Consider the following 13,897-nt stretch of genomic DNA (forward strand, 5'->3'; position numbering starts at 1 on the left):
GAAGTACAAAGTACATAAGGAATTAGAGGATAAACAGAAGTTTAATCTTACAGCTGTTTCGGCCTAGTTTTAGCGAGCCCCATTCTATCCGAATATTCCTTTCCGGAGTGATTATCGGATGACATTTTGAAATGGGGTTACATGCCCGAACCTCTAGGCCTCTTCAGAGATTCACAAAGGGTTACATACAAATGTAGAGCAAGAGGTAAAAACAGAGGTGTGGTAGAGACCAGAAGAAAAACAACAGCAAAAATAAGATAGAAATAAAAATAAAAAATAAAAAATAAAATTGAAATCAAAATATAAATAAAAATAAAAATAAAAAGACAAATAAGGGTACAGCAGGAAAAAAAATAATAATAGTAATAATAAAGAATACATAAATTAAGGTATAGCATGTGGGACATGCAAAAATATAAAAAAGATATATGTCAAAAAACCCTTAAAAATACAAGGCACCCAAAAAGCCTACAAACATATATATATATATATATATATATATATATATATATATATATATATATATATATATATATATATGTATATATATATATATATATATATGTATATATATATATATATATATATGTATATATATATATATATATATATATATATATATATTGTGTGTGTGTTTTTGTGTCTGTTTTGTCCTTCACCATCACTTGACAACTGGTGTCGGTTTATTTATGTCTCCATTGCTTAGCATTTTGGCAAAAAGATACCGATAGAATAAATACTAGGTTTAAAAATCCCCAGCAAAATAAATACTGGGATCAATTTATTTGACTGAAAGTTCTTCTAGGTGGTGCCCCAGCATGGCCGCAGTCTAATGACTGAAACAGATTGAAGATAAAAGATTTGATAATATATTAGTATACTTGTGCCTATTTATATATTTTGTGTATTTGATGATTTAAATAAATATCCTTTTGCATTTGTAATTTCATCTGAATGTAGGCTATTCCTCAAAACAATCACATATAAAAAAGATTATTTTTAGTTATAGACGTAAGGCATGAGAAAAATCCTGTCATTAATTTCCTAACATTTAAGCAAATAATTAACTTATGATGTCTATCAGATATGCATATGAATAAGTGAAATAAAAATGAAATCAAATCAAGTCCCACGATGGTATAAAATATTGTTTTATTGCTCTATCTCATAAAATTATTCTTTCTCAATCTCACTCAGTGCCTTACACACATGCCTAGTTTGTTCTTTTTCTTAATCTTCCTTTCTGTCTCTCAATTCATCATTCATATTATGTAAGTATAATAGTTTCAAATTTTGGCACAAGGCCGACAATTTTGGGGGAGGGGGAATTACATTGACCGTAGTGCCCAGCTGGTACTTATATAAACCCTCAATAGATGAAATGCAAGGTGGGCCTCGACAGAATTTGAAGTCAGAATGTAAAGGCAGATGAAATGCATCTAAGCTTTTTGCCTGGCATATTAATGAGTCTGCCAGCTTGTTGCCGTATTATTTCAGTATATATTAATATATATTTATGCTGTCATTTCATTCTGTTTAAGGCAGCGAGCTGGCAGAATTGTTAGCACACCAGCAAGAATGCTTAGTGTCATTTCATCTGTCTTCACATTCTTAGTTCAAATTCCACCAAGGTCAAATCTTTGCCTTTCCTTTTTCGAGGTTGATAACGTAAGGCGAGCTGGCTAAATCATTAGCACGCTGGGTGAAATGCTTAGTGGTATTTCATCTGCTGCTACATTCTGAGTTCAAATTCTGCCAAGGTTGACTTTGCCTTTCATCCTTTTGTGGTCGATAAATTAAGTACCAGTGAAACATTGGGATTGGTGTAATTGACTCATCCCCTTCCCCAAAATGGCTGCCCTTGTGGCAAAATTTGAAACCATTATTTTCATTAGCATCTTCTTTCAATTCTATTTCCATTTCTTGTCAAGTGTCTTCCTGATACCTAGGGCAGAGAAACATACTGTATACATTGGAAGGCCATTAAAACAGACACACCAGATTGTTTATTTACAGAGTCATGTGATGGAGAAAAAAGGGAAGACTGAGAGAAAAAGGAAAAAATAGAAAATAGAAAACTAAAATAAAATAAGGTGGGGAGGAAAGAAAATTCACAGTGCCAATTCTCTTCTCAATACATGTGACGTACCAGTTAAGACAATCTTTTGCACTTACTGCATGGATGATAAGCCAGGGATCATTCTTAAATAACTTTCAGTTCCTTTTTTGATCATTCCAAGTGCTCCTATAATCACTTGTATTGTAACTGTCTTGAGTTGCCACATCCTTTTGATTTTGATTAGCAAATCTTTATATCTTCTGAGCTTATCAAATTCTTTTGTTGAGATATTATGGTCACAGAGTATGCTCATGTCAATCAATAAACAGACTTTATTGTTTTTGTCTTTCACAACATCTGGTTTATTTGCCTTGATGGTCCAGTCTGTACATACTGGGAAGTCCCAAAGAATAGTTACATTTTCGTCCTCTGTTTATTGTTGTTGTTGTTGTTATTATTATTGTTTTTTGGTTATGCTTTAAGTCATACCCAAGTCTCAATCAGAGATGTCAGTGGGCTTATTATTATTATCATTATCATTATTGTTTATTTGAAGTCTTGAGAGCACCATTGTCTCCTGAGAATGTAACTCTGTCTGTGTTTGTATACTACAACAGTTTTGTTTTGTTATGAGATTTGGTTTGTAATTTGTCATGTTATTTTAGTGTTTTATCCGTTGTTAAAGAGAGTAGTTTGCAATGTGAATTGTGTTATTTCCTTCGGTGGTATTTGTGTTTTGTATGTACTGTGTAAATAGAGTTATGAGTTTTACTGTAGAGAATGTGGTGTGTGGTTTGTGTAACGTTCATAAGCTGCAGCTATGATGATGGAGTGTGAGTTGTTGGTGTTCAGCATTGGTTATGTAAGAGTTTGTGCTGTGTTATATTGTTTGGTAGTGGTTCTAAGTATATGTGTTGTTTGGGTGTGAATTGTGTTATTTTCTTGGGTAGTGATTGTATGGTGGATATATTTTATGCAAAGAGAAAACTGTTTTGAATTATGCTATTAACTTCTCTCATTTAACTCTTTAGCATTCAGATCAGTCAAATGTAATGCTTATTTATTCACAATGTTTTGAATTAATCATGCATTATCCTGTAGCTTTGTGAGACTTCTGGTGATTTGCTGTATTTGAGAAGACATGTTAAGCTAAGTGAAATCATAGTTGTGGCCATTGCTGATGACACGTAAGAGGCACCCGTGCCACTGACACGTAAAAGGCACCGATGCTGGTGAGACATAAGAGGCACCTGTGCTGGTGACATGTAAAAGGCACCCGTGCCAGTGACATGTAAAGGGCACCTGTGCTGGTGATGCGTAAAAGGTGCCAGTGACATTTAAAAGGCATCTGTGCCGGTAACACATAAGAGGCACATGTGCTGGTGATGTATAAAAGACACTTATGCCAGTGACACGTAAAAGGCACCCATACCGGTAACAATTAAGAGGCACCTGATGACAAGTAATAAGCACCTGGTGCACTCTGTGAAGTGGTTGGTATTAGGAAGGGCATCCAGCTGTGGAAACCAAGCAAAACAAACTAGAGCTTGGTGCAGCTTTCTGGCTAACCCAGTCAAACCGTTGAACCTATGCCAGCGTAGTTAATTTCAATCTTAAAATCCTTGTATTTTGAAAGTTTCTCTACTTCTTTTTTGGATAGTTTTAATAATAGAAAAAAAAACTGAGATCTGTTTTAGTGTATAAATGTCCACCAGCATCCTCAGTTATTGTACCTGCACAGGTTGGATTGATTTCCATGTTATCTCTTGTTAGGCTTGTCCCTGATGATTGTGGCCTAGTCATTATGTATTGTGCTTGCTGCATGTTTCTACTACTTATCCATTTTCACATCAAAGTATGAGAATATTGCTCAGTGGACATTGCTGCCCTCTCAGTGTGGCTGCTTCCTTACCACATGGTTCTGGGTTCAGTCCCATCATGTGATACCTTGGGCAAGTATCATCTATTATAGACTCGGGCTGACCAAAGCTTTGCAAGAAACTGAAAGTCCACTGAATGTATATCTGTGTGTGTGTGTGTGTGTCTGACCACTGCTTCACAACTGGTGTCGGTGTGACTTAGTGGTTCAGCAAAAGAAACCAATAGAATAATTGCCAGGCTTAAAAAAAGTACTGGAGTTGATTCATTCAACTAAAGTTCAAGACTTGGCCACAGCTTGGCTGCAGTCTCACAAATGAAACATCTAAAAGATAAAAGATAAAATATACTAGGATTTAGCAGGAAGTGGGCTACCAGAGATAATGTAGCTGAAAGTTTCATTTTACTGGTTGCAAAGTCTGTTTTTAGAATCTTTTCCCACCATTTTTATAGTTATTTGTGGCTAGGTTTCAGTCTTGTGCAGTTAAAATCAGACTTGTTTCTGTTTTTAACCTAGAACTTTTAAGCCATTATTGGTTTTCACTCTGGTTTACTTCCTCTCTGTTCTTGTGCCAAAATTTGAAATCATTGTCATCATTAAGGCAGCAAGCTGGCAGAAAACCATTAGCGTGCCAGGAGAAATGCTTAGCAGTATTTCGTCTGTCGCTACAGTCTGAGTTCAAATTCCACCGAGGTCGATTTTGCTTTTCATCCTTTCGGGGCTGATGAAATAAGTACCAGTCAAGTGCTGGCGTCGATGTAATCAACTAGTCGCCTCCCTCAAATTTCAGTCCTTATGCCTGTAGCAGAAAGAATTATTATTCATCATTTATTTATTTATGTTAGTTATTAGCTTTTCTCTTTTTTTCTCAACTAAATTTCATGGAAAACAGAGTTGCCATTGTTTTCAGGTTTGGATAACTGAAATTCCATATTTCATCCCTTGTTAGACAAACTTTATTCTTCATACCTGTTGTTCAAACATGCCTTAACTACTTCAGATCTCTCTCTTCAGACTCACTTTATTGATTGACTTCTCTTAAACATTTCTGTACCATATGAATAAACTGACTGTTTTCACCACCCCACCACCATTACTACCTTCACCACCACCACTACTATTACTACTATCTCTGCAGTGGGAGTTTTGTTGTTGGTGGTGGTAAGCAGTAAGAGATGCCTGCCATCTCATTTCATTTAGTAACTGTGATAATTATCTGTATTTTAAATTTTTTTATTTAACCAACCACTGATGGAATTTGTTGTTTAACACCAGATCAACTCTGATCATGTACACTAATGATCAAATGCGTTCCAGTCATGACCATTCCATCTTTTTAAAAACATCTAGGACTAATATTATCTAATGCCTTCTCTTTATGTTAAATGTGATTGTTATTTTAAGGAAATTTGGCTGCTGTTTCTAGTAGGTTCACTGATCAACTAGAGGCTGCCGTATTGGCAGGAATATGTGGTTGACCTGATAAAGTGAGAGACATTCAACAATGTGAACCAGAATATGGTCCATCCTGTATATCTATTAATTTATGATGTCTTGCTTTCTGTTTGTGTGTGTGTGTGTGTGTGTGTGTGTGTGTGTCTGTATGTCTCTCTGTCTGTCTGTCTCTCTTTCTCTGTCAGAATGTGCGTGTTTATGTGTATGTGTGAGTGCAATGTTTGATGAAATATGTAATGTGATAACCTCCATGTAATTTACTTCTTCCTGTGTTGGAATTTGTATTGTGGCAGAATTGTTTGTACAGGAGACAAAATACTTAGCAGCATTTCATTTGTCACTGTGTTCTGAGTTTAAATTCTGTTGAGGTCGACTTTGTCTTTCAACCCTTCTGTGTTGATGAAATAAGTACCAGTTGAGTGCTGGGGATCGAATTGACTAGGCTCCCTTCCCCACAAAATTTCAGGCCTTGTACCTATAAAAAGAAGGATTATTATTCATCCATGTCTACTATAAGGCAATGATTTATTTAACTAATTCGGTTTCCTTTTGTAAGCATACTTGTATCACTGTATCAACCAAACTATCAGATATCATTATACATAACTGGCCTCAATGTGCTTCCCATTCTTTCTTGATTGTACTGTTCTTTTCCATCTTGTCCCAAATCACTTAACTAAATTGTCTTCCCATCATCATGGAGGCCTTCTTAGTAGCCCTTTTTGATCTCTTGGATACCACTTGGCAACTCTCATGGGTCCACCTGTTGTCTGTGACCCTTGCAACATGTCCAGCCCAGGGAAACTTGTGCTCTCAGTATTCTTTAATCACATTGTTCACTCCACTCCATTCTTGAGTTGTCTCATTTTGAATATGCTCTCATAAGGATATTCCTAGCATGGATCTTTCCATGATTCTTTGCATTAAAGCCAAACATTCTCCCTTCATAGTACTCCATAACTCACTTGCATATGCAGTAATGCCTTGATATACGAGTTAATTCATTCCTGGAGACCATTTGTAAAGGTAAAACTCATAAAGCAGAGCAATAATTTCCCATAATAGCATTATTATCAATTGTAATTTGTTCCCAGAATAATGTTTTACCTATGAAATTTATAATACAGTAATACCTCACTTTACTAGGTCCTGCTTTACGAGTCCCTGGGTTTACAAGTTTTTTATAAGTTTTATTTTCTGTCTATGAGTTTTCACTTTATGAGTGTTCTCAGGGAATGAATTAACTCATATATCGAGGCATTACTGTACTCATAAATAAATGGCAATAAAATAACAGTAGAATGTAAAGAATATTTTATGTAAAATAAAAAGAACGTCAAGATAGTTTACAATAAAAATTATTAATATCATAATTGCTTTCTGAATCACATTCACTCACACTAAACTCGCACATAACATCACTTTTAGACGTGGTTACTGATTTACTAGCACTTGTTGATGGACTTGAAGATTTCTTTTTAAAAAAACAAGTCTGGAGTTGCTTGCTTAGAAGAAGCATTTTTGCTCTCTATAAATTTCTCGGTAACATACAGAAGCATTTGTTATAGTAGTAGAAACTTTTGCACTTCGTTCAAAATTTGGATCTTGTGCTTGAAAAATTTCCGAGGCTTTATCCAAATGTTGAAATGCTTTTGGCACAAAGTGATACGAAAAGCATTCTTCAAATAATGTTTCCGTAACCCAAGCTTTTTTATTCAATTTCCACATGACTGGAAGGGTACATTTTAAAATGTTTTTAAGTGCCCCCGGATTTTCTACTTGATAGACTAGCTTTGGTTTTAATTTTGAATCCATAGGTGCACACGTAAATTCGTGCCGGTGGCATGTAAAAGCACCCACTACACTTTTGAAGTGGTTGGCATTAGGAAGGGCATCCAGCTGTAGAAACTCTGCCAAATCAGATTGGAGCCTGGTGTAGCCATCTGGTTCACCAGTCCTCAGTCAAATCATCCAACCCATGCTAGCATGGAAAGCGGACGTTAAACGATGATGATGATGATGATCTTTTGCAACTTTAAAACCAGGATGTGCAGATTCTTCCTTAGCAATGTAACTTCTGGATGGCATACATTTCCAAGAAAGTCCTGTTTCATTGACATTAAAAATCAGTTGTAGCATGTATTCCCCTTCTTCAATTATTTCTGCCAATGTTTCTGGAAATTTTTCTGTTGCATCAGCACTTGATGCTTCTTCTTGCACTTTAATGGAATGCCACCCATGTCGATTTTTAAACCAATCAAACCATCTACTGCTTACAACAAAAGTTTCATTTGTGTCACCTTACTTTTCTTTAAGCATACTGAAAAGAGACAATTCTTTGCTACAAATCGACACTTGATTAACATTTATATACATGCATTGTATTTTGTCACTTATCCATGCATTTAACAGTTTTTCTATTTCTGGAATAATGTTTCCAGCATCTCTTTAATAAGCCCAGGTTGATTGCAAAGGCTGCACATTTCTCACTTGAGATCAATATTTTTGTTTTTCTTTGAGAATTGGGCAGACAGTTGATGAGTTAAGTGAAAATTTGTCACAAATGTTTTTCACAGTTGTACTGCCTTCATACATTTTTACAATTTCATACTTTGTTTCCAAAGTGATGGCTTTATATTTTCTTTTTGTTCCTGTCAGTGTCTGTTATACACTTTCGTTTGGACATATTGGGTGGGTTTAAAAAATGCAGAGTAGTTTAAAGGCACAAAAATATAGTTACTCTTACCTTGAGTTGCAATTTGGAACTGCGGTTAGATCATTCAATTGTTAACTTGTGTTGACTTTACTGGGCCAAAGTAGAGTCAACACTCTACAACGAAGCAGCAACTGAATCATATTTCTGTTTGAAGGTGCGTTCTAGCCTTGGACAGAAGTTGTTGTTTGAATCTGTACAATGCCAATCCTACCTGGTCAGCGTTTGTCCAAACAACTAACTTGTGCTCCAGTAAAAAAAAATAGTTTTATCATGTCTTACTACATAGATATGCTCAACGTATAATTTCTATTTGTGGAAGACCTGATCCACTATGGCAGTCAATTGATACTACAGAAATGCAAGCTTTTTTTACGATAAACGTTTGGTATCAAGCAGCTTCCTCGATTGTGGAACTACTGGAGTCCTGACACAAGGCATGGTAATTCATATATCTCCAGCAATATGTCTAACTATAGTTAATTCATATATTGTATATGTAAAAAGCCACAAGGTACCTCTGCCACCAAAAGACTACGGCCATTTGAAATTTTGGGTTGATATTGCATCTCAGTTACATGAGGGCTTTTCTTCCAGAAAGCACTGAACTTGGTAGAAAAGCAAAATTAACTTAAGTGGATGTCAACAGAAAAAATATGGACTTCCATAAAGTGGAAAAAATAAATGGAAGGAAAAAAGTTTGCAGACTGTGTTCGCTGCCAAAAAAAAAAAAAAAAGACTACAAAAGGATATCAGGTCGAGACCTCACATATGTGCTCATTTTGCAAAGTGCCCTTGTGTAAAGGGTTCTTTGGACAGTTTCACAATAGAAATATGGCATAACTATATTTTGTTGTTTGATAGTAATACTATTATATTCCTTTTATTTTATTACAAATAATATGTGAATGTGAGAAATACACATTAATTTTCAGTATGTTACACACTTATATTCACCTTTGTCTCACCTGTTAATGAGCTTATTTTATTAGATGCATTCTGTTATGTAAATGTATTCATTAAATTTTATAAGAGTACATAGCTATATTGACTAGTAAAAGAGTTTTATACTTTATTTTTAATGAAAATGTCTGAATGAAATATAGAAAAAGAAAAAAATTTGTACTGATTATACCTGTATTTTTAATAATTCAAATTAATGTACCTCATCTTGAAAAATGGCAAAATTGTTGGTGGTTGGCATGTAACAAATCAAACAGGTAAAATGCATTAAGAATTTCAATTTTAGTATGTCATATGTAAATAAACATTACTTTGTTTTTGAAACGCTGAAATATATTGTAGTACAAGTAGAAAGATATATTTTTTCAACACATAAGTACTGATAGAACAGCATATATATGGCTGCTGACGGGTTTTTTTGTTTTGTAAGGATTCTATCCTATATATGCTGTTCTATCAGTACTTACATGTTGAAAAAATATATCTTTCCACTTGTACTTAAGTTTTAGTGTTTATCCATAACGTTATTGCTTTTACACCTGTTAATTGAATTTACCTGCCCATAAAAGTCAAACTTAATCAGAATGATCAGCTAAAATTACATAACTATAAACCACTGTATATAAGCGCCCACTGACAAAATTTCATATCTGTAAAAACTTAACAAGGTTACAAGCAAATATTGTGGACATCCCTCTTGAACCTGAGTAATTCAAAATAATATGAATAAATAAGCATTACATTTGACGGATTAATCTGAACACTAAAAGCTTAAATAATTCCAGAGTGTTTTTAGCTGTTTTAGCCAACTAACCTACATTTATGACAATCTTCCAAATATTTTCATAGTAATCAGAGTAATAAAAGAAACCTAGTTAAGAAAGATTAATTTTTTACCTTTTACATTTCAGTCATTAAACTGCAGCCATACTGGGGTACTGCTTTGAATAGTTTAGTCAAATAAATTGGCCCCAGTACTTTTTTCTAAACTTGGTATTTATTCTATATGTCACTTTTTGTCAAACTGCTAAGTTATGGGGATGTAAACAAACCAGCACTGGTTGTCAAGTGGGGGGATGAACACAAATACAGACACATTAAAATATACACTTGTGTGTGTTGTGTGTGTATGTATGATGAGCTTCTTCCAGTTTTCATCCATCAAATCCACTCACAAGGCTTTGGCTGGCCCAGGGCTATATTAGAAAACACTCATTCATGGTTCTGTGCAACGGGACAGAACCAAGAACCATGTCATTTGGAAGTAAACTTCTTATCACAAAGCTACATCTGCGCCTGAAAATTTTTTGAAAGAACTGAGAAATTAAAAAAAAAGAAAATTAAAAGAGAAAAAAATTACCCAAGTAGCTTAGAGATAAATTAATCATAAGGCAATGTATAAAAAAGAAAGGTAAAAAAATTAAGAAATAGCTATTGAAGGCCTTCAGTTTGTCGCCCAAATTCCATTGTGTCTGCAGCCATTTACACTGTGTATTCAGAAAGAATTCCTGTGCTTTAGATATGGTTGTTGGAGTGTAGGAATTCCAGCTACTGGGTACAGAGTCCAGGGTCAGACCTGACTGCTGACAGGCAGCATTCAGCTTAACTATTTGTATTGTGTGTCTGGGCATTTATGTATGTCGACACACACACACCCTCTCTCTCTCTTCTTCAGTCTCTCTCCCTCCCTCTCTCTTTTTCTGTGCTTTTATGTATGTGTATATATATATATATAAAATTTATTTATATGTATCTGTGTGTGTGTGTATAATAATAACAATAATCCTTGGATGGAATTTATAAACATTTAATGCATTGCCTCGTGTGTTTTCACAAGGCGCACGACTCTTAAGATCATGGTCTGTATTCCTGGCATGATTACAGTGTAGTCTGTAGTATTCAGGGGGGCATCTGGTTGATCATTATCATTGATTCATTTCTTCAGGTGATATAGCATTAGTTGATGTACAAAAGAGGGATGCTGTGTTGTACATCAACTAATGTTATACCACCTGAAGAAATGAAGCAATGATAATAATCAACCGGATGCCCATGGATACTACAGACTACATTGTAATCATCCTAGACGTATGGACCATGATCTTAAGATTTGTGGAACCATGTGTAGCGATGCATTAAATGTTCATAAATTCCATCCAAGGATTATTGTTATTATTACATTCATCCTACATTATATTGGTACAACTAGATACCCCCCCCCCCCAAAAAAAAAACTGGATCACTAGTCAACGTTATTAGATGGTGGCTGACAATAATGGAATAGGAGCTTTATTTACATATTCAAAATGCTTATATGATACTACTCTTCAGGTAATGTGACAAGAATGAACTTGAAATCCAAGGTCTCTGTAATCTTTTATATGTGGATGATAGTGACTTAGTAAGTCTCACCGATCAAGGTTTACAGTACCTAATTAGTGCATTTGATTCTTCATGTAACATATTTGGTCTCATAGTTAATTCGAAAAAAAAAAAAAACTGTTGTAAGGCATCATCATCGTTTAACGTCTGCTTTCCATGCTAGCATGGGTTGGATGATTTGACTGACTGGCGAACTGGATGGCTGCACCAGGCTCCAATCTGATCTGCCAGAGTTTCTACAACTGGATGCCTTTCCTAATACCAGAACAATTCAATGCACCTCTGGTAATGGTTAAGTGTAGAGTGCTTATCCTGGCATGAGATGGGCATTACAACAGGATCCAGTGAGTAAAGGACGACACTGTGCCTTGCTCCAGGGCCTCAATTTTTGTATGATTTCAAAGGCTGGATGCTCTTCCTAATGCAAACTACTTTGCAGAATGTACAGGGTGCATTTTATGTGGCACCAGTAATACTGAGAGGTCTTGCTTTTGGCAGGACTAAAGAATCATCTCAATCATGTTTTGTCGCTGCTTGATCTACCAAGCACCCTACTTAGTGTACTTGGTACATTGTTTTTGCATCACCAGCACTAGTGAGGTCACCTTGTAACTCATAAGATGAAGGGTTCCTCATAACTAAGTGGGAGAATGAGAGAGTGGGGTGTGACTAGGTGAGAGATGCTAAATTATGATTGGAGTAGGTTTAGTGTTTTAAGAGTGTGATAGTGGAGAGACTGTAACAGAGTTTGTTATGAAAGAGAGAAACAGAAGGGAAAGAGATGCAGTGTGATAAGGAGGACATTCGAGTGGGTTGAGTAGGGATTCAGGGCTCCCCCACTTTGAATGGAGTGGTGTCTGAAAGAGGAATAAAGGTAATGGTGATAAGAAATCAAAGCATCATTGTTATCATCATTTAGTACTTTGAAGTTTATTTTTCCATTTTAGTATTGACTGTCTGGTTCGTTTAAAGCACTGTATATTACTCATCTCAAATTCATGAGGCCCTGTATCAAAGATTTGACCCTCAAAATTTTCTTTCTAGCATTCATCATATTCTGTCATTCTTTTATTACTTTCCCAGTGGATCATGTTTGCTTTATTTTTCTCCAGCTTACACAGATCTTCCACATTTAGCCTGCAACGTCATACTTCTTACAGTCTACTTTTCACTTGAAGAAAGAAACCCTTTGTTGGTAGCAGCTCCTCCTCCTTTTTCCTTACTCTTTTAACTATTCTTGTGCAACAACCCCAGCACTAATTAGATCATCTAGGTCAGTGTTTCTCATAGGAGAACCTAGCTTTTTCACCCCCACTCCAAGGGAGGTGCTGTGAAGATGAAAAAAAAGAGGACAAAGAAGTTGCCATGTTAAATAAATTTTAGATAGTTTAAAACTTTTTCAACCAACAATGCAGCAAAGAAAACAAGAATTATGTGAATGCCGACTCTTTTGTGTTCTCATTAATAAAGAGGTAGGCAGTAAAATATTTCACTAGTATACATTATTTTGTTTTTGGTAGGTTTGATAATTGTCAGTATGACAACCACTGAGCTAATTAGATGATCAACTACATAATTAATCTAGTGATAGCAGTATTGTTAAATGTACTTTCTTTATTGTTATAGGCAGTAATGTTGAGGAAAAATAAACTGACTCACTTTTTCTCTCTCTAAATATGTCTATAAACACACACATGTATATATTTACATATGCACACATACACATGTATATACTTACACACACACATATTGAAGCACAATGCAGTGCTCAGACCCTGTTGGATCCAGTTGAACTGTCCAGCCCATACGAGCATGGGAGATGGACGTTAAAAGATAATGATGATACATACATACAGACATAACTACATACAAACAGTTCCTTAAGGATCTGGTTAGCTATTAACCCTTGTAATTTATCAAATTCTAAATTATAAGCAATATGTTCATAATCACACACACGTGTGGGATCAGGTTTGAATTCAGAAGCAGATGTTAGATTTAAATAGTAACTAACAAAAATGAACCACAGTGAAGATATAGTAAAAGGAAGAAGAAAAAAAAAAGAACTTTTATAGAAAAAGAAATTCAACATAACTAAATGAGGCTATGATTTTCTTTCATAAAAATTTTATATCTAGTTGCTACTTTCAAAACATAGACACAGCTAATATATTTTCTTAATATATTAAGCTGTCTTTGCTACATTAGTTTATCAGCAGTTTTTTTATTACTTTTTTTTCCTTTCTGCTTTTTGGAGTTATTTAGTTAGTTGACAAACAAGTCAACTCTCATTTGTCTTTTTTGTCACTGTATTTTCACTGCATAATCCGGGTGCAGTTCAGCATACTTTGGGTACCTTTGATGTTTTGTTTTATTATCTTTGTTGTATGAAGAGTTTTTTATGTATTTTATGCAGGCATGACTGTGTGTTAGGTACAAGCATAGC

The 13,897-nt window shown here is 35.0% G+C and overlaps 1 protein-coding gene across 5 annotated transcripts in view; it reads left to right on the top strand.

The window, feature by feature from the left end:
- The window catches only part of LOC106884231 (anaphase-promoting complex subunit 4), a 95,701-nt gene that overhangs the window by 50,754 nt on the left and 31,050 nt on the right, over positions 1–13,897 (top strand). Inside the window, exon 24 of one of the 5 annotated variants that reach the window (XM_089344235.1) lies at positions 12,564–12,835. The exons of the other annotated variants lie outside the window; for them this stretch is intronic. Coding sequence (XP_089200361.1) covers positions 12,564–12,627 — 64 coding nt within the window. The 3' untranslated portion in view covers positions 12,628–12,835. Of the gene's footprint in view, positions 1–12,563; positions 12,836–13,897 lie in introns of those variants that run through there. 5 annotated transcript variants of the gene reach the window in all.

Source organism: Octopus bimaculoides, chromosome 2 (genome assembly GCF_046866305.1).
Source record: "Octopus bimaculoides isolate indiv1 chromosome 2, ASM4686630v1, whole genome shotgun sequence".
NCBI classification, from domain to species: Eukaryota; Metazoa; Mollusca; class Cephalopoda; order Octopoda; family Octopodidae; genus Octopus; species Octopus bimaculoides.